The sequence below is a fragment of the Scyliorhinus torazame genome, chromosome 17, assembly GCF_047496885.1.
Source record: "Scyliorhinus torazame isolate Kashiwa2021f chromosome 17, sScyTor2.1, whole genome shotgun sequence".
In the NCBI taxonomy this organism is placed as follows: Eukaryota; Metazoa; Chordata; class Chondrichthyes; order Carcharhiniformes; family Scyliorhinidae; genus Scyliorhinus; species Scyliorhinus torazame.
Genome location: NC_092723.1, coordinates 72,462,483 through 72,486,069, shown reverse-complemented (window position 1 = coordinate 72,486,069; position 23,587 = coordinate 72,462,483). Strand labels below are relative to the sequence as shown.

The 23,587-nt window shown below is 47.3% G+C and overlaps 1 protein-coding gene across 3 annotated transcripts in view; it reads left to right on the top strand.

Moving 5' to 3' along the window:
• Nucleotides 1-23,587, top strand: part of LOC140393946 (AT-rich interactive domain-containing protein 2-like) — a 467,509-nt gene that overhangs the window by 412,902 nt on the left and 31,020 nt on the right. For all 3 annotated transcript variants that reach the window (XM_072480629.1, XM_072480628.1, XM_072480627.1), the window contains 3 exons: nucleotides 10,216-10,412; nucleotides 13,409-13,547; nucleotides 18,495-18,583. In XM_072480629.1, the coding sequence (XP_072336730.1) occupies nucleotides 10,216-10,412; nucleotides 13,409-13,547; nucleotides 18,495-18,583 (425 nt within the window). The remainder of the gene's footprint in view (nucleotides 1-10,215; nucleotides 10,413-13,408; nucleotides 13,548-18,494; nucleotides 18,584-23,587) is intronic.

Below are 23,587 nucleotides of genomic sequence, written 5' to 3'. Positions count from 1 at the left end.
GGTCGGTAAGGCCGAAGCCCAAGGTGAATGAGCCGCCAAGAGCAGTAATTATCTGCTTCCATAAGTACTGCATGAAGGAGAAGGTTTTAAGCTGGGCGAAGCAAAAACGCGAGGTGCAGTGGGATGGTGCTGGAGTTTGGATCTACCAGGACTTGACGGTGGAGTTGGCAAAAAGACGAGCGGCGTTCGGGCGAGTGAAGGCGGCACTGTACAAAAAGGGGGTTCGATTTGGTATGGTATACCCGGCGAAGCTGAGGGTGACATGATGCCAAAGACTTTTATTTCGAGACAGCGGTGGCGGCTGAGGCGTTCGTGAGGGCAGAAAGCTTGGGCAGAGGTGAGGAGCGGAGCTGGCGAGAGACTGTGGACTGTGATTGGCGAGCTGGAAAATGTATAAATGCTATAACTTTCTTTTTACTGACGTGTATTGTAATTTACTTCTCTTCACATTGTTACAGAGTTCAAGTTATTGGTTGGGTTGATTGACATTCTGTGTTGCGACGGTTATATTTTAGTTTCGTGAATTGTATGGGTTGGATTGTTTTTGTTTTTTCTTTCTCTGGGACTGGGTGGGAGGAACGGTATACCTTGGCGGGGGGAGCCACCCGCGCTAGCTAACTAAAGTCGGCTAGTGAACGGAGGTGAAATGAGAGGAGGGATGCGACATTGGAGCCTGGTTAGCAGGTTTCGATGGTCCTACGAGGCGAGCGAGGTGGGGGGGAAGGGATTGATGCTGGGAGATGTTTTTTCGAGAGGGAATGTAGGGGGAGTTTTTGGGAGGGGGTGGGAAGGGGTTTGATGTTAATAATGGGTAGAGGCCTGTCAGGCTCATGGGCCACGGCCCGGTGGTATGATGATGGTGGATAAGAAGGGTGAGAGACCCCCAGTTAGGATAGTCACGTGGAACGTGAGGGGGTTAGGAGGTCCGGTCAAGAGGTCAAGGGTGCTTACGCATCTTAAAAGTTTGAAAGCCAATTTAGCAATGCTGCAGGAGACTCACTTGAGGGTGAACAGGTGAGACTTAAAAAGGGCTGGGTTAGTCAGGTGTTTCACTCTGGACTTGACGGAAGGGCTCGAGGAGTAGCCGTAATGGTCAGCAAAAAAGTACACTTCCAGATGGAGAAGGTGGTGGCAGATCAGGGGGGTAGATATGTGATTGTGACAGGGGCGTTGGAGAGAGGTTAGTCGCGCTGTTAAGTGGATACGGCCCCAATTGGGATGATGTGGGATTCGCAAAGAAGGTGTTTGGGACCATCCCCGACTAGGACACACAAACTGATAGTGGGGGGGACTGGAACTTGGTGCAAGAGCCAAGGTTGGACAGGTCACAGCCGCGCTCGCTGGTCCCATCAGGGGGAGCGAAGGCGTTGGATGGGCTAATGGTGGAAATGGGAGGGGTGGACCCTTGGAGGTTTCTGCACCCGAGGGAGCGGGAGTACTCGTTTTTCTCAGCAGTCCATAAGGTATACTTGCGGATTGACTTTTTTGTGGTGGGGAAGGCTTTGCTGGCTGGGGTCAAGGGGTCGGAGTACTCTGCAATTGCAGTGTCAGATCATGCTCCGCATTGGGTGGATATGGTGCTGGAGCAGGGGGTGTAGCTCAGAGGTCGGGGTGGAAGTTAGATGTGGGACTTTTGGGGAACCACGTGTTTTGTGACAAAATTGAAAAGGTAATTATGCAATAGGTTTCAACTGTACGGGTGGGGTGTCGAAGGCGGTCGTCTGGGAGGCTCTAAAGGCCGTGGTGAGGGGGAAGGTGATCTCGTTTAAGGCCAGGGTGGGCAAAGAGGAGAGATTGGAGCGGCAGAGATGAGATGTTGGTGCGCCAACTGAGACGAGCAAGGGGTGCAGTTTACGAACATGGAGATAATGTTAGCAGGTCAGCTCCGGAGGGAAGCAGCGGCAAGGGAAATTGTGCAGGTGAGGGATAGGGCAGGGAAGTTGGTGGTGGCTCCGGATCTGATTAACAAGGTTTTTGAGGAATTGTACGAGAGGTTGTACAGGTCAGAGCCACCTGGGGAAGACCGTGAGATGCAGGAATTTCTAGATGGGTTGGAGTACTCGAGGTTAGGGGAGGGGGACAGGGCTACATTAGGAGTGATAGTGGAGCAGGAGATAAAGGATGCGATTGGGAGGATGCAGTCGGGGAAGTTGGCAGGGCCGGATGGGTTTCCGGTGGAATATTATAAAAAATTCAAGGATAGGCTGGCACCCCTGATGGTGGGGATATTTGAAGAGGCGATGGGGAGGAGCTGGGGGAGGAGATCGAGGAAGGTTTGTGGGCTGATGCCCTGGGTAGGGTTAATTCCTCCTCCTCATGTGCCAGGCTCAGCCTGATACAATTTAAGGTGGTTTACAGAGCGCACTTGACGGGGGCGGGGTTGAGTAGGTTCTTTGGGGTAGAGGACAGAAGCGGAAGGTGTTCAGGGAGTCCGGCGAACCATGTCCATCTGTTTTGGCCATGCCCGGCACTTGGAGGGGTTCTGGGGAGGAGTGGCGGGGGCAATATCTCAGGTGGTGAAAGTCCGGGTCAAGCCAAGCTGGGGGCTAGCAATATTTGGAGTAGTGGACGAGCCGGGAGTGCAGGAGGCGAAAGAGGCCGGCATTCTGGCCTTTGCGTCCCGAGTAGCCCGGCGAAGGATCTTGCTAATGTGGAAGGAGGCGAAGCCCCCCAGCGTGGAGGCCTGGATAAACGACATGGCTGGGTTCATAAAGCTGGAGAGGATTATGTTTGCCTTGAGAGGGTCTGCGCAGGGGTTCTACAGGCGGTGGCAACCGTTCCTAGACTATCTCGCGGAGCGTTAGAGGAAGGTCGGTCAGCAGCAGCAGCAACCTTGGGGGGGTGGGGGGGGAGATGGGGGATTGCTTGGGGGGGGGTGGATGAGCAGGCGATAACATGAAGGGTGGGGGGAGAGAGCCAGTGTATAAAGCTATGTAAATATACCATTTTGCCATGTATATATCTTGCTCAGTGCGATTTCGTGTTATTTTGTTACGGGGGGGGCGGGGCGGGGGGGGGGGGGGTTATTGTTTGTAAGGGGAAATAATTGTGTTGGTAAAAATCTTTAATAATTTTTTTTTTTAAAAGAAGAGGCGATAGGGAAAGGGGGCAGGCATCGATTTCCCTGTTGCTAAAAAAAAAAGATAAGGATCCGACGGAGTGTGGGTCGTAAAGGCCCATATCACTTCTGAATGTGGATGTAAATGTATTGGTGAAGGTACTGGCGGGTAGGCTGGAGGAGTGCCTCACGAAGGTGATAGGTGAAGATCAGACGGGGTTCGTGAGAGGGACGCAGCTCTTTTCAAACGTTAGAAGGGTAATGAACGTCATATTGGCACCGGCAGAGGGGAAGGAAACAGGTGGTGTGGCATTGGACGCTGAGAAGGCGTTCGACCGGGTAGAATGGGGGTACTTGATGGCAGTTCTGGAGCGGTTTGGGATTGGACCAAGATTTCTGCTACTATATAAGGAGCCGAGGGCGAGTGTCCGCACAAACAACATCAGCTTGAGATACTTTTCTCTCCACCGTGGGACTAGGCAGGAATGTCCTATGTCCCCCCTGCTGTTTGCACTCGCGATTGAGCCGTTGGCCATCGCATTAAGAAGTTTGAGGGTATGGAAAGGAATAGTGCGGGGTGGGGGGGTATAGAGCATAGGGTGTCCTTATATGCCGATGACTTGCATAAGTGTCGGAACCGAGTGTGTCGATAGGGGGAATATTGGAGCTGCTTCAAGTGTTTGGGTCTTCCTCGGGGTACAAACTAAATCTAGACAACAGTGAGTATTTTGTGGTGTCTTGGCCGGGGGTGGGGGCAGGGGTGGAGGGTCTGCCATTCTGTAGGGCAGGGACTCACTTCAGGTACCTGGGGGTGCAAGTTGCCCGGGAGTGGGGGTGGGGGAGCTCCGCAGGTACAACATTTCTAGTTTGGTGGGGAGAGTGAAAGCTGATCTGGCAAAGTGGGATGGTCTCCCTCTGACACTGGCGGGTCGGGTACAGGCGGTTAAAATGAACGTGTTGCCGCGATTTCTGTTTATTTTGCAATGCCTGCCGATTTTCCTGCCAAAGGCTTTTTTCAGAGAGATTGAGGGAAGGATTACGTTGTTGATATGGGGAGGGAAGGTGGCCAGAGTTAGAAAGGTGCTACTACAGAGGGGAAGGCAGGCAGGGGGTTTGGGTCTTCCGAACCTGATTTGTGCAGGGGGTCGGGATTGAAAGCACTAGCACAGCGCCGCTCCCGATAGCCCCGGGGAAATACTCAGGGAGTCCAGTAATAATAGCTTCATTGAGAATTTGGAGGCAGTTTCCCCAACACTTCAGGTTGGGGGCAGAATCAAGGGAAATACCGATTCAGGGGAACCACAGATTTGAGTCAGGGCGGTGGGATGGAAATTTTCGGAAATGGGAGGAGAAGGGGGTTAAGACACTGAAAGATTTGTTTCTTAGGGGTCGGTTTGCAGGATTGAAGGAGCTGGAAGCGAAGTATGGGCTGGAGCAGGGGGAAATGCTTCAATTCATGCAGGTTCGAGATTTTGCCAGAAAGGACATGCAGAACTTCCTGGTGGAGCCAGCCTCCACATTGCTGGAGGAGGTGCTAATCACGTTCATATGTTTTGGTCATGTCCAAAGCTAGAGGATTACTGGAAGGAGATTGCTAGGGTAATTTCTAAAGTGGTGCACGTGAAACTGGACCCGGACCCCCGGTAGGCCATATTCGGGGTGTCTGACCAGCCAGGGTTGGAAACGAGTGCAGAGGCAAATGTTGTAGCCTTCGCCTCGTTGATCGCCCAAAGGCGGATCCTGATTGGTTGGAGAGCAACCTCTCCACCCTGTGCCCTGGCTTGGCGGGGGGACTTGTTGGAATTCTTGACTCTTGAGAAGGTTAAGTTTGAACTGAGGGGAAGGATCGAGGGGTTCTACAATTCATGGGCATTATTCATTCTGCACTTTCAAGAACTGGATAACATCGAACATTAGTTGGGGGGGCGAGTGGGAGGGTTGGGGAGAGGGGGGCGGTGTGTGTTCATGGTGGCTATGGGTGATTCCTGATCCCTTTTTGTCATTTGTTTATGTGAACATGCGGGCGAATGTTTGGGGTTTGGTGGGAGGATGGGATCATTGTTATTGATATGGGGTTTGACATATTTGTTACTGATTATTGTTTATTGTTGGTGGGTGTAAATTTGGGGGAAAAGGTGAAAAAGGAGGAGAATAAAGAAATTTTTTTTTTTTTTAAACATTCTAATATCATTTGTCTAATGCCAATTTGCTCATGGTTCAGGTCATCATCTAGGGATTATTACTTTTGAGGTGCTGCTTTTTAAGTTGGCTCCTGGCTGCTCATACCTCAGCAGAACATAGGGAGAACTATGTCATTGGTACCGACACAGACCACAAGTCTGGATCCTCCCCACTGCAAGATGTCCTGAACCCTGGCACTAGATGGGCAACACAGCCATCTGGACTCTTGCTCTTGGCTACAAACAATAATGCATATCCCCCTGGCTATACCTGCCCCTCCTTACCACTGCAATCCTATTAACTCTCCGTGTGAACTGCTGCCTCACGGTGTCGAGGATCCAGGTTCAATCCCGGCTCCGGGTCGCTGTCTGTGTGGAGTTTATACATTCTCTCCGTGTCTGTGTGGGTCTCGCCCCCACAACCCAAAAAGATGTGCAGAGTAGGTGGATTGGACACGCTAAATTGCCCCTTAATTGGAAAAAAAGAATTGGGTGCTCTTTTTTAAAAAAAAAAAAAAAATGTTTTAATTCTCCGTGTGAATGGCTTCCTGTTGCATGGTGCCGTGGTCAGTTTGCTCATCCAGCCTGCAACCACTGCTTCCATCCGTACAGGTTGCAAGAACCTCAAACATGTTTGACAGTTGCAAAGGCAGAGGCTCCTCCACACCTACCCTTAAGGTCCTCCTGCCTGCTTCACTCGCAGTCCCACCCTCCAGTCCCTGACCCACTGACCAAATCAAAAGACCCAACCCTAGGAGGTGGGACTCTCTCCAGGAACAAAGCATCCAGGTAATTTGCTCTACTCTATGTAATCGTGTCTTCAACTCCCAGCTCAATGATTCTTTAGACGTAGACTCTGCAGATATGTTTGGCTTGATCTCACTGGTGTCCCACATGCCATGTCATCTTTAATTACGTTAATTTATTTTTCTAATTAATAAACCCTACTACACCCAATAAGCTTTATTCCCACAAGTAAAGCTTATCAATAATAATAAAACCTTACAATTACTAAAATATCACTTAAGTTTTGAAAGATTTTTTTAAATTTTCAATTTGCTGTACCCAATTCATTTTTTTTCCAATTAAGGGGCAATTTAGCATGGCTAATCCACCTACTCTGCACACTTTTGGGTTGTGGGGGCAAAACCCACACAAACACGCTGGGAATGTGCAAACTCACACGGACAGTGACCCAGAGCGGGATCGAACCTGGGACCTTGGCGCCGTGAGGCAGCAATGCTAACCACTGCCACTGTGCTGCCACCTAAGATTTGAACGATAAAAGCACAAAGTACTCACGAACCAGTCACTTACCTGTATCCTTGTGGCATCAGAGTTAGATTTTTCTCCGTACCCAGTTGGTCCTCAAACTGGCTAGCGCATTGTGCCTTTTTTAAATTGGGAGGCACTGCTGCTCCCTGCCATGGCTAAAATCGGCTAATCCAGCAGAGCCGAATAGACCAAACTCGGAACCTTTTAAACATATATATGATTCAGTAACATGGTGTATCTAGTCAAAAATCCCTCAGAAAAGCATCCTTTTTCCGACACGAACTTGCCACTGTTTGTCTTTGTTCACAATCGAATGGCATTGAACTGATGCCTTGGGTCTGAGATTACAGTCAGGATTTGATTCCTGACAGTCAATCAACACTTTTGCTTAGGATCTAGAGTTTTCCTTTAAGTCAAGTGTTATATTCCAGGGTGAATAGTTCCCCTTTGCCTGCCGCCTTTTTGCTGTAGTGTCATTCTTAGCTCCTTCTAGTTTTGATTCAATGCAATGTGCAATAGGATTCGTTAAAGTTTTTGTGTATTTTACAGTAAGTCAAACATACTATGAATTGCCAAATTTCTGTGTGGAACAATGTGTATCTCAACACCAAGAGCAGCTTACCTTTGTGTAGCCTCTTTCTTCTCTAGAGCATTTAAAAACAAAATATTACACTGAACCACGTAAGGAGTTATTAGATATCAGATGGCCAGAAGTTTGGTCAAAGAGGTAGATTTTAAATAGTGTCTTATAAGAGGGCAGTGAGGTAGAGGTACGTAGGTGCAGGAAGGGAAATCCGAAGCCTGGGCCCGGTCACCTGCAAGCACAGCCATCAATGGTGGATCAATTAAAATCAGGGATGCTCGAGACCAGAATAGTGCAGAAAAACAGGCTTATTGGACTGAACGAGTTTAGCAATATAGGGGGAGCTGAGTATATGGAGGCATTTGAAAACCAGGATGAGAATTTTAAAATCATTGGCCATTAGGTAAGTGAGCATAGGCAATGGTGAATGGGATTTGGTAAGGATTATGACATTTGCAGCAGAGTTTTGGGTCACCTCCAGTTTACTGCGGGTAGAATGTGTAAAACCAACCAGGGAGTATATTGAAATAGTTAAGTCCAGAGGTGACGGGCATTAATGAGGGTTTCGGCAACAGATGAACTGAGGGAGGGGTGGAGTTGGGTAATGTTACAGAGGTAGAAGCAGACAGTCTTGGTGATAGCATGGATAGTTGGTGGGAAATCCACCCGATCCCACCCAGCTGGATGACAGAGGGGAGGCATAGGAGGAGGATGATGTGGTCAACCTTGCCAATACTGTGGATTGAGAAGGACAAGGAGGGGGTAGTTTACTGTTGTCACAGTCACATCGGATGTTATTTGATTATATCACTAAACATAATTCCAAGAGTGCTGCATTTTACCCAGTGTTCATTTCCATTGTCCAACTAATTTGATTTATTTTTGTTGATCAGTCACCGTGAGCAGGCAGATTGATCAAGTATTATTGGTGCTATATAGCCCATATGGAAAAGTTCAGCTGATCAGTTTTAAATATGCTCGAAGATGTATACATTAATATTTGAAAATATTTATGAATATAATCTTGATATAATATTTTAACAATGTAAGGCTACAACTCTAAAAGAGGGTGCAGGAGCAGAAGGACCTGTGTGTATGTGCATAAATCATTGAAGGTGGTAGGACAGGTTGAGAGAATAGTTAATAAAACATACAGTATCCAAGGCTTTATTAATGGGGGCATAGATAATGAGAGCAAGGAGGTTATGTTGAACTTGTATAGGACACTACTTCGACCTCAGCTGGAATATTGGGTACAGTTCTGGGCACTGGGCTTTAGGAAAGATATGAAGGCATCAGAGAATGTGAAGAAAAGTTCACCAGATTGGTTCCAAAGATGAGGAACTTCTGTTGTGAAGATACATTGGAGAATCATAGAATCTATACAGTGCAGAAGGAGTCCATTCGGCCCATCAAATCTACACTGAACGTCTGAAAGAGCACTCTACCTAGGCCCATTCCCCCATGCTATCCCAGTAACCCCATCTAACCTGCACAATGCTGGACACTAAGGGGCAATTTTATCATGGCCAATCCACCTAACCTGCACATCTTTGGACTGTGGGAAGAAACTGGAGCACCCGGAGAAAACCTACGCAGACACGGGGAGACAGTGCAACTCCACACAGTCACCCAAGGCTGGAATTGAACCGGGTCCGTGGCGCTGTGATGCAGCAGTGCCGACCACTGTGCCACCCTGTCACTCTGAAGCAGCCTCTATTAGCACAACGCAACACAGCCACTTTGCCCTCATGAAGCCATATCTACAGTAAGACGTTGCCAACACAGAACAACTGTTTGTGAAATCTTGCTTCAAAAAGAATTTGAAGAATGGTTATTGAGTTCACTTAAAGCATTTCAGCTGCCTGTTCCTTTGGCATTTTTCAATTTGAATCAAGTCACTACAAGTTGAAACTATTTTGCTTGGAGAAGAGAATGTTTGAGAGTTTTGATAGAGGTATTGAAAATCATGAGTAGATGGGGAGAAAATGTTCCCACTTGTGAGAGAATTGAGAATGAGAGGCCACAGATTTAAATAATTTGCAAAAGAAGCTAGAGCAAAACAAGGAAAAGTGCTCCTTATGGGAGGCAGGTTCAATCGAGACATTCAAAATTAGGCTGTTATCTGAAAAGGAAGAATGTGTACAGGGAGAAGGCAGGGGAATGGCACTAGGTTCAGAGAGTTCGGAGCAGACACAATGGGCTGGATAGCCTCCTTATACACTGTAACAATTGTGATTCTGAATATACCTCATCAATTTTCTCTGAAACTTATCTAAGGATTATTTTACATTGAAAATGTATTGTACATGCAGCGGAAATTGAGTGTTATGGAATGACCTGACACTGGAATGAAGCAGCGTGAAGCTTCCTGGAGGAAAGATAAATTAATTCAAGCATTTTTCTCAGTTTACAAATCCTTAATTACTTGGCTGGTTTAAAAGAGCAACATCTCTCTGTTGCAAATATAAAACCTTTTGTAGGAATTTATCATGAGCTGCAATTGTGATCATAGCAACATGTGAACTGACGATTATTTTGTTTTGATGTGTTGTAGGTCTCAATCATTACACAGGAGCATTGATTATTTCACTGTAACTTGCCAACTATCATTCAATTTGAAAATATGATTTGATTTGTTGTACATTGTATATTTTTGAGTACATTATAAGATGGAATAATGTATGACTGAATAGCCTCCCTTCATTAAGTCAGCGGCACTGGTGTCTACTCTTGTTTGGGTGACAGGCGTTCAAAAATTCCTGCGCAGTACCAAACAATAGTGTACTGACAATGGGAGTCCTGACTCCTTGTACCAGGTACTTAAAAATAACACAAATTTCCACCTTCAGATTTTGGACTGACCTGCCCCTCTGTTCACCAGGGCAATTAAGTCAGCATCACAATTTCAATTAGAGCTGCATTTAAATCATTGTAGATTTTAAACTGACACATGACTGTCCATAATATGTACTAAAGATCTGAAACTTTAACAGAGTTTCTGAGACATTATTAAAGGCACTTTTTCATATAGAAATTTTACAATTAAATTTGCTTCTTTAAATTTGAAAGCACATAATGTAACAGTAAGTGGCTAATCCTCTCTCTCTTGTTTGCAGGGGGTTCCTAAAGTGGGTTCTCCTGCTCCAGTGTCCAATCAGCAGACAGCAACCCAACACCCGCAGTCTCAGGTTTCCCCAGCAGTGGAGCAGTACAAAGGTCCCCACAGCTCCCAGGTGACGGTGTCTGCTCCAGAAGCTGAGTCTGCCAGGAAACCCAACCACAGCTTCATGTGTCTTTGGAAAGATTGTAAGAGGTCAGTCATCTATTAAATGTGCAAGAAAGTGGGTCTGCACTAATTCACTATCGTGCCTCCTTAAATAGCAGCATGATGTCCTGCTATTTTTTTCTTAATATGCCTTATATAAGGCTCGGAATGGTTCTTGAATGTGAACTTGACAGCTTGAATTTATTTGTTCAGAAGGCATTTTTGTGGGCATAGATTGGGCACCATTGCCAATTCCAAGCAAGTTCAAACTATATCTATTGCAGTTAAAGATCTCTTTAGAACTCACTTTATGAAATGAGTTGTGTGTTTTAGAAAGAATATATTAGCAGTAGATTAACTAATTTGTGCGATGCCAATATATGTGGAATTAAAGTATTTGGCATAAGTGGTTGACCATGAGTTTGTGAGGGCTTGTATATACGCACATGTGCACACATACAAAGTTCTTGACCATAGCTGTACTCTAGTGGGAAGTTGTAGAGGTCAAATCAGACATGACAGGCCTGGGAAAAATATCTGGAGATGAGTTATCACTAGCTGCATAGATTTCATAGAATTTACAGTGCAGAAGGAGGCCATTCGGCCCATCGAGTCTGTACCGGCTCTTGGAAAGAGCACCCTACCCACGGTCAACACCTCCACCCTATCCCCATAACCCAGTAACCCCACCCAACACTAAGGGCAATTTTGGACACTAAGGGCAATTTATCATGGCCAATCCACCTAACCTGCGCATCTTTGGACTGTGGGAGGAAATCGGAGCACCCGGAGGAAACCCACGCACACACTGGGAGGATGTGCAGACTCCGCACAGACAGTGACCCAAGCCGGAATCGAACCTGGGATCCTGGAGCTGTGAAGCAATTGTGCTATCCACAATGCTACCGTGCTGCCCCAAGCTCTATTTGCTGGCGCCTATTAGCTAGGAGCAGATGTTTCTTTCTCTCACATCTTCACTCACTTTCTGGAAGAGACTTTTGTCTTTTGGACAAGACTTTAAACTGAGGTCTTGTCTATTCTCTCAATATCACGCCAGACCATTCAATTAAGAGCTGGTAAGCTACCCTGGTGTTCTGGCCTACAACCAGCATAATTTAAAAAAACAAACTGCTCAGCTGGACATGTGTCTCTTGGCCATTTGTTGGACTTTGCTGTGTGCAAATTGGCTACCAAATTTCCCTGCATTAGTGCAGTGAGTATACTTAAGTACATCATTGGTTGTAAAGCTTTTTGGGATGTAGAGGTTGTGAGTAACTATAGTAATGAAAATGAAAATCGCTTATTGTCACGAGTAGGCTCCAATTAAGTTACTGTGAAAAGCCCCTAGTCGCCACATTCCGGCGCCTGTTCGGGGAGGCTGGTATGGGAATTGAACCGTGCTGCTGGCCTGCCTTGGGCTGCTTTAAAAGCCAGCGATTTAGCCCAGTGAGCTAAACCAGCGCCACTAGAAATACAAGTCCTTTCTCTACTTCTCTCATTCTGTTTCCCATGTTATTCCTCTCTCATCAGAGCTTTCTCTTTTGCTCTTACTATCACTGTACCAGAGTGAATTGTGATTGGGGCTAACATTTTATTAATATATAAAATTAACTTTCTGGCAGAACTAAGGATAAATATGTTTTTTGTTGGAAAGCTTTTAAAATCTACATGTGAAGTCCCTTATCAATCTTTTCCATTTGTAAACCTGTTCCTGGCTCATGTTCAGATTTGTTGAATGAAGACTGGACTCGTTTCAGGGAACAACGGTTTTCACCAATTAGTTGCCACCTTCTCTTTTCACTTCACCAACACCAACTCTCCCACGCCTGCTTCCTGGTGGCTGTCTTCAATCAACTTTACACATATTTTGGTTGATGTGTTATCCCTAGAATTCAGTAACCTGCTGTGCTGATTCTGTATCTTCGAAGTAACCTTGCTATCCTGGCTGTATTTGGGAATTGTCTCCTATTTAAGAGTCATACACATAAAGAGGCTACTCAGCCCATCGAACTTGTGCCATTTCTCCAAGAAATCGTATCTGTTCCATCCCCTTGCTTTATTACTGTATGTCTGCATGTTCATTCCCAATTTTCTTTTGAAATCATCATCTCCACTTTCTGCACCCTCGTAAACCGGAAGCTCCATGTCATTATCTCTCATTTCCTCCCACCGCCCCGCCCATTGTATCTTGACCAAAGTCTTCAATCTGTGACCCCTAATCCTTTTACCATATGGGAACAGCTTTTTGTGAACCTTATCTGAACCTTGTTCACAGATTCCTGTTATGATTCAGCCATCCCTTTTGTTGAGGCTGCTTCACTGTTTAGTCGGCAAATACACTGTGTGGTGCGGTTTGATATGGAGCTTTGTAGGCCAGATTCCAGATATGATTGCTGCTTGATGGGTTAATTGATCTCAATCATGGCAGTGATGGAGCCATTAATTTGGTCTACATGTTCTCAGACTCTGGAGGAGAAACGATAATCAATTTTGGACATTCTTCAGTTGTCAAATTCTCACAAAAATCAGGGTTGGCAGAAAACTTTAATAATAATTAACTTTCACGTAATTATCAGCTCTCAAGAGTGCAAGTTTGTAGTGAGAGGCATCTAATTGCCTTTACCTGATCTATCCTGGTGAATGTTTTTTGCAGATGAAATAGGTTCAAAGGATCTTGGAGGTAAGTGAACTTTAAAATTTCAGCACATCCTCCTGCATGGTGTTTTGGGATGTTAATGCATAGGGATATCCAGATTCCAAATTTCAGCCACATCATGTGGGAAGGTTCCTGATCTCTAAAAAGAGGAACAAGATTCATTGTTGAGTTCCTTCTCCTTGAAGAGCATCAATAGCAGGGGGATAGAAGTAACCAACCTTTCCTTCTGATGGACATGATATGAAGATGGAAGAAGACAAAAGAAAAAGGTTTTATAAAAATTATACATTAATTTATACGGTGCCCTCCGTGTATGGACATGTATTCAAAGTGACAGTTAAATGGAGTTTCAGTTTTTCTTTGTTTAACTAAAGCTTACTATTCACAGGTGGTTTGAGACACCATCCCAGGTGTTTTATCATGCAGCTACTGAGCATGGTGGAAAGGATGTGTACCAAGGTCAATGTATGTGGGAGGGCTGTGAGCCACTTCCTCGACAAAGGCTATCATTCATCACACACCTGCAGGTAAAGTGACTCTTTCATTTGACAGCTTTACTTGCTGCTTCAATTAAAATGATTGTTTTTAACTTTGGAGAGTGATGCCTTTACTATAAAAGATGTCAATTATTTTTTTGTTAGAAAACCGTGACAGGTATAGGCAGATAATGTAAGTGACTATATACATCTTGACCACCTGCTTCCATTCTCTCCACTCCTCCAAAAAAAAACAATAAATGTAGTCAATTTACATGTTCATTCCTGTGCAGGAAGCTCATGCCAGACTGACCTAAATCTGATTTAGTACTTCAGATTTTCTGTGCTTAAATGTGATTCTGCTTCAAAGTCCAAATTCCCTTGAATCCCTCTGAGTACCTGACCCGTCAACTTGTTCAAATTCCAATTGTATCATTAAACTTTGAAGATTAACCATCAAAAAACAAAGGAAACAAATATTTTATAGTCAGTATTTCTATTGCTAAACACAAGTGGTCATGTTCGCTGTAAGGAAAAATATATTCAGACTAAAGTATATCGCAAACTGTGAGGTAATAGTGAAGCTCTGAACACATATCATACAGTATAATTACCCCTCATTCAGTCTAGTTGGATACATTTTCATGTGTTGAGCTGAGACTTCTATGAAATAGAAGATATAAAATATACTTGAATGATATTTATCAACTGAAAAGATGCTAAGGCCCGCTGGAACAATTTTCATCTCCAGGTCTGACATTGGCAACACGGAGCATCTTTGTACGGTGGCGTAACTGTGTGTGTGGGAGGAGGGGGTCCAGACTCTGCAAGCTGCTGCATTTCTGTGGGCGGGGGGGGGGGGGGGGGGGGTCCAGACTCCACAAGTTGGGGGGGTGGGGGGGGTGGGGGGGACGACTCCAGACTCTGCAAGTTGCTGCATTTCTGTGCATTGCCGTTGAGAAGATACCAGTCCGTATACACATTGGCAAGGAAAAGAGTGAGTTATCTCCTTTACTATGTGGTCAAAGTAGCATTGGAAACTTGAGAACAGGTAGTCCCCTCAACTACAGGCTGTATTCAACTTGTTCTGTTTGCTTATTATTCCCAGTAACCCATGAATTGTTGGACACAAAGCTGGTCAATTCATAAATTTTAAACTCTGCATGGGAAGCTTTCTTTTTATCACATCTATATCTCAGTTTCAAGAATTTATGCATTGCCACTAAACCTAATATTTAAGCTAATGAAAGAACCAAATCCTAATACATGGGGCGGGATTCTCCACTCCCACGCCGAAGTGGCCGCGCCATCGTGAACGCCGTCGAGGTTCACGATGGCGCGGAACGGCCCCTGTCCCGACCGATTCAGGCCCTGACAATGGGCCAGTATCGGGGCCGCGTCATCTACACACGCCAGGCCTTGTCACCCGCGTAAAAGCGGCGCCGCATGCGTGGTTGCCGTCCTCTCTAAGTCCGCCCCGCAAGAAGATGGGGGACGGATCTTGCGGGGCCGCGGAAGGAAGGAGGTCCTCCTTCAGAGAGGATGGCCCGACGATCGGTGGGCACCAATCGCGGGCCACCCCACATTGCAGGTGAAGCCCGGTGCAGGATCCCCCCTCGCCCCCCCAGCGTTCACGCACCGCCCACGACTGCATCGACCAGGTGTGGACGGCGCCGGGGGAAACCCGCCGTTTGGGCCTGGCCGCTCGGCCCATCCGGGCCTCAGAATAGCAGGGGTGCCGGAGAATTGCCATTTTCGGTGTCTCCGGCGATTCTCCGGCCTGCAGCCCGCGAAACTCGACCGGGCGTTCCCGCCGCTTGGGAGAATCGCGGGAGGACGTCGGACCTGCGTTCCCGAAAGTTTTGGCGGCCCAGGCGATTCTCCCAACCGGCGTGGGAGTGGAGAATCGCACCCATGGCCTTTTTTACTACCTTTTCTAGAGAAGGGCCCAGCAAGGATTTTGTGGTGTTTGTTGTCCAATTGGTCAAAACGTATTTCTCTAATTCTCTTCAATTTAACTGGACAATTGTGTAATTTTGTTCAGTAAGCCTACATTGGATCAGCTCTATACAAACAGGAGGCAGCAGGGGGGTGTTGGCATTGCCGAATTTGCTTCATTATTATTGGGTGGCGAATGTGGACAAGGTGTGGTGGTGGTGGGAAGGAGAAGGCATAGAGTGGGTTATGATGGAGGAGGAATCTTGTGAGGGGTCTAGTTTGAGGGCTATGGTGACGGCAGCGTTGCCAATGGCTCTGAGTAGTTATTCAGGGAGCCCAGTGGTGCAGTCCACGGTGAAGATATGGAATCAGCTGAGGAGGCATTTTAGGATGGAAGGGATGTCGGTGCTAATGCTGCTCTGCGTGAATCATGGGTAAGTATAATTACCCCTCATTCAGTCCAGTTGGATACATTTTCATGTGTTGAGCTGAGACTTCTATGAAATAAAAGATATAAAATGCACTTGAATGATATTGATCAGCTGAAAAGATGCTAAGGCCGGTTGGGACAATTTTCATCTCCAGGACTGACATTGGCAACATGGAGCATCTTTGTATGGTGGCGTAACATGGTGTGTGTGTGTGGGGGGGGGGGGGGGGGGGGGGGGCAAGCTGCCAGTGGGGATGGATAGTGTATGCAGGAGGTTGAGGGAAGTGGGGCTGGTCAAGGTGAGGGATTTGTATTTGGAGGAAGGGTTCACCAGTCTGGAGGAGCTAAGGGAGAGGGTAGAGCTACTGAGGGGGAGTGAGTTCAAGTGTCTGCAGGTTAGGGACTTTGCGCGAAAGGTCTAGAGGGGATTCCCTCGGGCTATGCCATGCTGGAGTGACTGCTACTTCCAGATGTGGAAGGGGAGGGAAGAATTGGGGATATATACAAGTGGCAGGGGGCTGAACAGGTGGTGAAGATCAAGGAGAAATGGGAAGCGGAGTTGGGAGGGGAGATCAATTGGGGAGTATGGAGTGAGGCACTGCGAAGGGTAAACAGGACCTCCTTTTGTGCAAGGATGAGCCTGATACAGTTAAGGTTGTGCACCGGGAGCACATGACTCGGGCGAGAATGAGTGGGTTCTTTCAGAGGTAGCAGGTGAGTGTGAGAGGTGTGGGTGGGGGCCAGCGAATCACACGCACATGTTTTGGAATTGTGAAAAATTGGGAAGATTCTGGGCGGGAGTGTTCGTGGTCTTAGCCAGGGTAGTGGAGGGTGAGGTGGACCCGGACCTTTTGGTGGCGATATTTGGGGTTTCAGAGAAGCCAGAGCTCATGGAGAGGAGGATGGCCGATGTCGTGGCCTTCGCCTCTCTGATTGCACAGCGGTGAATTTTGCTGGAGTGTAGGTCGGTATCGCCACTGGGGGTAGCGGCATGACTTCCTGCGGTTCGAGAAGATAAAGTATGAGTTAAGGGGCTCGGCAGGGGGTGGTTGAGAAAAAGTGGGGGATGTTTGTGACCGTGTTTGAGGAGCTGTTCGTCGTGGCGGGGCGGGGGGGTGAAAAAGGGGGAAAATCTATACAGATTGTATAGTTGATCGTTGGAAAGTATGTTTCCCGGGTGTTTATTTGCTGTAACCTGCTTTGATACATGTTTGTAATAAAATACACATTAAAAAAAGAAAAAAGCTCTATACAGACAGAGTTTGTATGTATGTTGGTACTTCCATTATGTTTTTTTATTAATTCATGGAATATGGATGTCACTGGAAAGATCAGCATTTGTTGGCCATCCCTAATTGCCCTTGGGCTGTGTGTCTTGCTAGGGCAGTGTGAAAATATGGCTGATGGATCTGCTCAACATCAACTCTGTAAAACCCCGTCAGAATCTTATGTTTCAATCAGATCACTTCTCATTCTTTGAAAATTCAATGAGCATAGACCCAATTTGCTCAACCTTTCCTCATAAGACAAACCCTTCATCCCAAGGATCAGTCTCTGAACTGCTTCCAAAGCAAGTCTATCCCTCAAATAAGATCAAAACTGCACCTTAGCAGTACTCCAGTTACAAATTCACCAATGCCGTGTACAGTTGTAGCAAAATTTCCTGACTTTTATACTCCATCTGTCATGCAATAAGGCCAATATTCGGTTTGCCTTCCTAATTATTTGCATGTTAACCTTTTTGTGATTATTTTTTAAAGAAATTTAGAGTACCCAATTATCTTTCCAATTAAGGAGCAATTTTGCATTGCCAATCCACCTACCTTTCACATCTTTTTGGGTTGTGGGGATGAGAGCCACGCGGACACGGGGAGAATGACAGTGACCCGGGGCCGGGATCGAACCCGGGTCCTCGGTGCCGTGAGGCAGCAGTGCTAAAACCTTTTTGTGATTCAGGTACCAGAACACCCATCCAAATTATCAATACAGATTGTAAATAGTTGAGGCACTAATCTCTGATGCCTTCCACTATTTACAATTTGTCAACCAGAAAATGACCCATTTATCCTAACTCTGTTACTTGTTGGCCAATTTTCTATCCATGTCAGCCCCCCCCCCCCCCCAAACACCATGAGGCTTTATCTTCTGTAGTAACCTTTTATGTGCCACCTTATTGAATGCCTTTTGGAAATCTAAATACATTATTCCTTTATCACTCTTGAATGTTACATCCTCAACAGCCTCTAAGAATTTTCGCAACAACAATTTCCCTTTCACGAAACTCCATTGATTCAACCTAAATGTATTCTTATTTTCTAAATGACCTAATACTATCTCCTTAGTAATGGATTCTAGCATTTACCCAATGATGGATGTTAGCCTATAGTTACTTACTTTCTCCCTCCTTTCTTGAATAAAGGTGACACATTTGCGGTACTCCAATCCACTGGGACCTTTCCAGAATCTAGGGAACTTTAATGTGTTCTATGTGTCACCATAGTGGAGCACTGCAATAGAATTGATCAGAATGTATGCGCAACTTACAGAAATTGTACAAATTAGCTTGGATAACTCTATATTTTGAAGTCAGTGCACCTGTTAGTGTTTTGCTGTTTATTATATTTTGACAGGACAAACACTGCTCAAGGGAGACGCTGCTTATTGGACTGAAGAGGCTGGAGCAGAAAGCACAAACGAGCACCTCCCAAACTGCAGTAAGGTAAGAACCCAACTCTAGAGAATAGCCTGTTGTGCTAATAAAAGTCTATCAATGTATGATGGTGCTGTTAAGATGCAGGTTCATGCTTGCAGTGTCTCGAGAGCTACATTCTTAATCTTAAGTTTTTGTTAGTTTTTTAAAAAAAATATTTTATTGAAAATTTTTGGTCAACCATCACAGTACATTGTGTATCCTTTACACAATAATATAACCGTATAAATAACAATGACCTGTTTTATAAACAAAGAATAAATAATATATAACTAAAACTAAAACTAAATGGCAACTGCCTTGTCTCAGATAAACACTCTCCAAAAATATGATTTAACAGTCCAATATACAATTATTTATAGCAACGACCTATACATATTATACATATATATTAACAACCCTGAGACTCCTTCTGGTTCCTCCCCCGCCCCCACCTCCCCCCCTGGGCTGCTGCTGCTACCTTCTTCTTTTCCATTCCGTCTATCTTTCTGTGAGGTATTCGACGAACGGTTGCCACCGCCTGGTGAACCCTTGAGCCGATCCCCTGAGGACGAACTTAATCCGTTCCAGCTTTATAAACCCTGCCATGTCATTTATCCAGGTCTCCACACCCGGGGGCTTGGCTTCCTTCCACATCAACAGTATCCTGCGCCGGGCTACTAGGGACGCAAAGGCCAAAACATCGGCCTCTCTCGCCTCCTGTACTCCCGGCTCTTGTGCAACCCCAAATATAGCCAACCCCCAGCTTGGTTCGACCTGGACCCCCACTACTTTCGAAAGCACCTTTGTCACCCCCACCCAGAACCCCTGTAGTGCCGGACATGACCAGAACATGTGGGTGTGATTCGCTGGGCTTCTCGAGCATCTCGCACACCTATCCTCTACCCCCAAAAATTTACTGAGCTGTGCTCCAGTCATATGCGCCCTGTGTAACACCTTAAGTTGAATCAGGCTTAGCCTGGCACACGAGGACGATGAGTTTACCCTACTTAGGGCATCCGCCCACAGCCCCTCCTCAATCTCCTCCCCCAGCTCTTCTTCCCATTTCCCTTTCAGCTCATCTACCATAATCTCCTCCTCGTCCCTCATTTCCCTATATATATCTGACACCTTACCGTCCCCCACCCATGTCTTTGAGATCACTCTGTCCTGCACCTCATTCGTCGGGAGCTGCGGGAATTCCCTCACCTGTTGCCTCGCAAAAGCCCTCAGTTGCATATACCGGAATGCATTCCCTTGGGGCAACCCATATTTCTCGGTCAGCGCTCCCAGACTTGCGAACTTCCCATCCACAAACAGATCTTTCAGTTGCGTTACTCCTGCTCTTTGCCATATTCCAAATCCCCCATCCATTCTCCCTGGGGCAAACCTATGGTTATTTCTTATCGGGGACCCCACCAAGGCTCCCGTCTTTCCCCTATGCCGTCTCCACTGTCCCCAAATTTTCAAAGTCGCCACCACCACCGGGCTTGTGGTGTATTTCTTCGGTGAGAACGGCAATGGGGCCGTCACCATAGCTTGTAGGCTAGTCCCCCTACAGGACGCCCTCTCCAATCTCTTCCACGCCGCTCCCTCCTCTTCTCCCATCCACTTACTCACCATTGAGATATTGGCGGCCCAGTAGTACTCACTTAGGCTCGGTAGTGCCAGCCCCCCCCTATCCCTACTACGCTGTAAGAATCCCTTCCTCACTCTCGGGGTCTTCCCGGCCCACACAAAACTCATGATATTCTTTTCGATCCTTTTGAAAAAAGCCTTCGTGATCACCACCGGGAGGCACTGAAACACAAAGAGAAATCTCGGGAGGACCACCATTTTAACCGCCTGCACCCTCCCTGCCAGTGACAGGGATACCATGTCCCATCTCTTGAAGTCCTCCTCCATTTGTTCCACCAATCGCGTTAAATTTAACCTATGCAATGTACCCCATTTCTTGGCTATCTGGATCCCCAAGTAACGAAAGTCACTTGTTACCTTCCTCAGCGGAAAGTCCTCTATTTCTCTGCTCTGCTCCCCTGGATGCACCACAAACAACTCACTTTTCCCCATGTTCAGTTTATATCCTGAGAATTCTCCAAACTCCCGAAGTGTCCGCATTATCTCTGGCATCCCCTCCGCCGGGTGCGCTACATATAACAACAAATCATCCGCATACAGAGATACCCGGTGTTCTTCTCCTCCTCTAAGTACTCCCCTCCACTTCTTGGAACCCCTCAATGCTATTGCCAGGGGCTCAATCGCCAGTGCAAACAATAATGGGGACAGAGGGCATCCCTGCCTTGTCCCTCTATGGAGCCGAAATTATGCAGATCCCCGTCCATTCGTGACCACACTCGCCACTGGGGCCCTATACAACAGCTGCACCCATCCAACATATTCATCTCCAAAACCAAATCTCCTCAGCACCTCCCACAGATGATCCCACTCCACTCTATCAAATGCTTTCTCGGCATCCATCGCCACCACTATCTCCGCTTCCCCCTCTGGTGGGGGCATCATCATTACCCCTAGCAGCCTCCGTATATTCGTATTCAGCTGTCTCCCCTTCACAAACCCAGTTTGGTCCTCATGGACCACCCTCTGGACACAATCCTCTATCCTCATTGCCATTACCTTGGCCAGAATCTTAGCGTCTACATTTAGGAGGGAAATAGGTCTATAGGACCCGCATTGCAGCGGGTCCTTTTCCTTCTTTAGGAGAAGCGATATCGTTGCCTCAGACATAGTCGGGGGCAGCTGTCCCCTTTCCTTTGCCTCATTAAAGGTCCTCATCAGTAGCAAGTCCACATATTTCCTGTAAAATTCAACTGGGAATCCATCCGGTCCCGGAGCCTTCCCCGTCTGCATGCTCCTAATTCCTTTCACTACTTCCTCTATTTCAATCTGTGCTCCCAGTCCCACCCTTTCCTGCTCCTCCACCTTGGGAAATTCCAGCCGGTCCAGAAAGCCCATCATTCTCTCCCTCCCATCCGGGGGTTGAGCTTCGTATAATTTTTTATAAAATGCCTTGAACACTCCATTCACTCTCTCCGCTCCCCGCTCCATCTCTCCTTCCTCATCCCTCACTCCCCCTATTTCCCTCGCTGCTCCCCTTTTCCTCAATTGGTGGGCCAGCAACCTGCTCGCCTTCTCCCCATATTCGTACTGTACACCCTGTGCCTTCCTCCACTGTGCCTCTGCAGTACCCGTTGTCAGCAGGTCAAATTCTACGTGTAGCCTTTGCCTTTCCCTGTACAGTCCCTCCTCCAGTGCCTCCGCATATTGCCTGTCCACCCTCAGAAGTTCTTGCAGCAACCGCTCCCGTTCCCTACTCTCCTGCTTTCCTTTATGTGCCCTTATTGATATCAGCTCCCCTCTAACCACTGCCTTCAGCGCCTCCCAGACCACTCCCACCTGGACCTAGCCATTATCATTGAGTTCCAAGTACTTTTCAATGCACCCCCTCACCCTTAGACACCCCCCCTCATCTGCCATTAGTCCCATGTCCATTCCCCAGGGTGGGCGCCCTTCTGTTTCCTCCCCTATCTCCAAGTCCACCCAATGTGGAGCGTGATCCGAAATGGCTATAGCCGTATACTCCGTTCCCCTCACCTTCGGGATCAACGCCCTTCCCAAAACAAAAAAGTCTATTCGCGAATAGACTTTGTGGACATAGGAGAAAAACAAAAACTCCTTACTCCTAGGTCTGCTAAATCTCCACGGGTCTACTCCTCCCATCTGCTCCATAAAATCTTTAAGCACCTTGGCTGCTGTCGGCCTCCTTCCAGTCCTGGACCTCGACCTGTCCAGCCCTGGTTCCAACAACGTATTGAAATCTCCCCCCATTACCAACTTTCCCACCTCTCGGTCCGGGATGCGTCCTAGCATACGCCTCATAAAATTGGCATCATCCCAGTTCGGGGCATATACGTTTACCAAAACCACCGTCTCCCCCTGTAGTTTGCCACTCACCATCACGTATCTGCCCCCGCTATCTTTGCCTCAAACATTACCCGCTTCCCCACTAATATAGCCACCCCCCTGTTTTTCGCATCTAGCCCCGAATGGAACACCTGCCCCACCCAACCTTTGCGTAGTCTCACCTGGTCTATCAGTTTCAAGTGCGTTTCCTGTAACATAACCACGTCTGCCTTAAGTTTCTTAAGGTGTGCGAGTACCCGTGCCCTCTTTATCGGCCCGTTCAGCCCTCTCACGTTCCACGTGATCAGCCGGGTTGGGGGGCTTTTTACCCCCCCCCCCCTTGTCGATTAGCCATCCCCTTTTTCCAGCTCCTCACCCGGTTCCCACGCAGCTGTGTCCCCCCCAGGCGGTGCCCCCCCGCCCATCCCACCCCATACCAGCTCCCCCCTCTCCCCAGCAGCAGCAGCCCAATAGTTCCCCCCTCCCACCCCCCCCGCTAGATCCCCCACTAGCGTAGTTACACCCCCCATGTTGCTCCCAGAAGTCAGCAAACTCTGGCCGACCTCGGCTTCCCCCCCGTGACCTCGGCTCGCACCGTGCGACGCCCCCTCCTTCCTGCTTCCCTATTCCCGCCATGATTATCATAGCGTGGGAACCGAGCCCACGCTTCCCCCTTGGCCCCGCCCCCAATGGTCAACGCCCCATCTCCTCCACCTCCTTTCCTCCCCCCACCACCTCCTGTGGAAGAGAGAAAATATACCACATCGCAGGATTAATAACATAAAACTCCTCTTTCCCCCCTTTTTACCCCCCTCTTCGCCCACCATACTCGCCCCACCACTTTGTTTCAAACGTTCTTTTTTTTAAATAACCAGCTCATTCCAATTTTTCTTCCACGATAAAAGTCCACGCCTCATCCGCCGTCTCAAAGTAGTGGTGCCTCCCTTGATATGTGACCCACAGTCTTGCCGGTTGCAGCATTCCGAATTTTATCTTCTTTTTCTGAAGCACCGCCTTGGCCCGATTAAAGCTTGCCCTCCTTCTCGCCACCTCCGCACTCCAGTCTTGGTATACGCGGATCACCGCGTTCTCCCACTTACTGCTCCGAGTTTT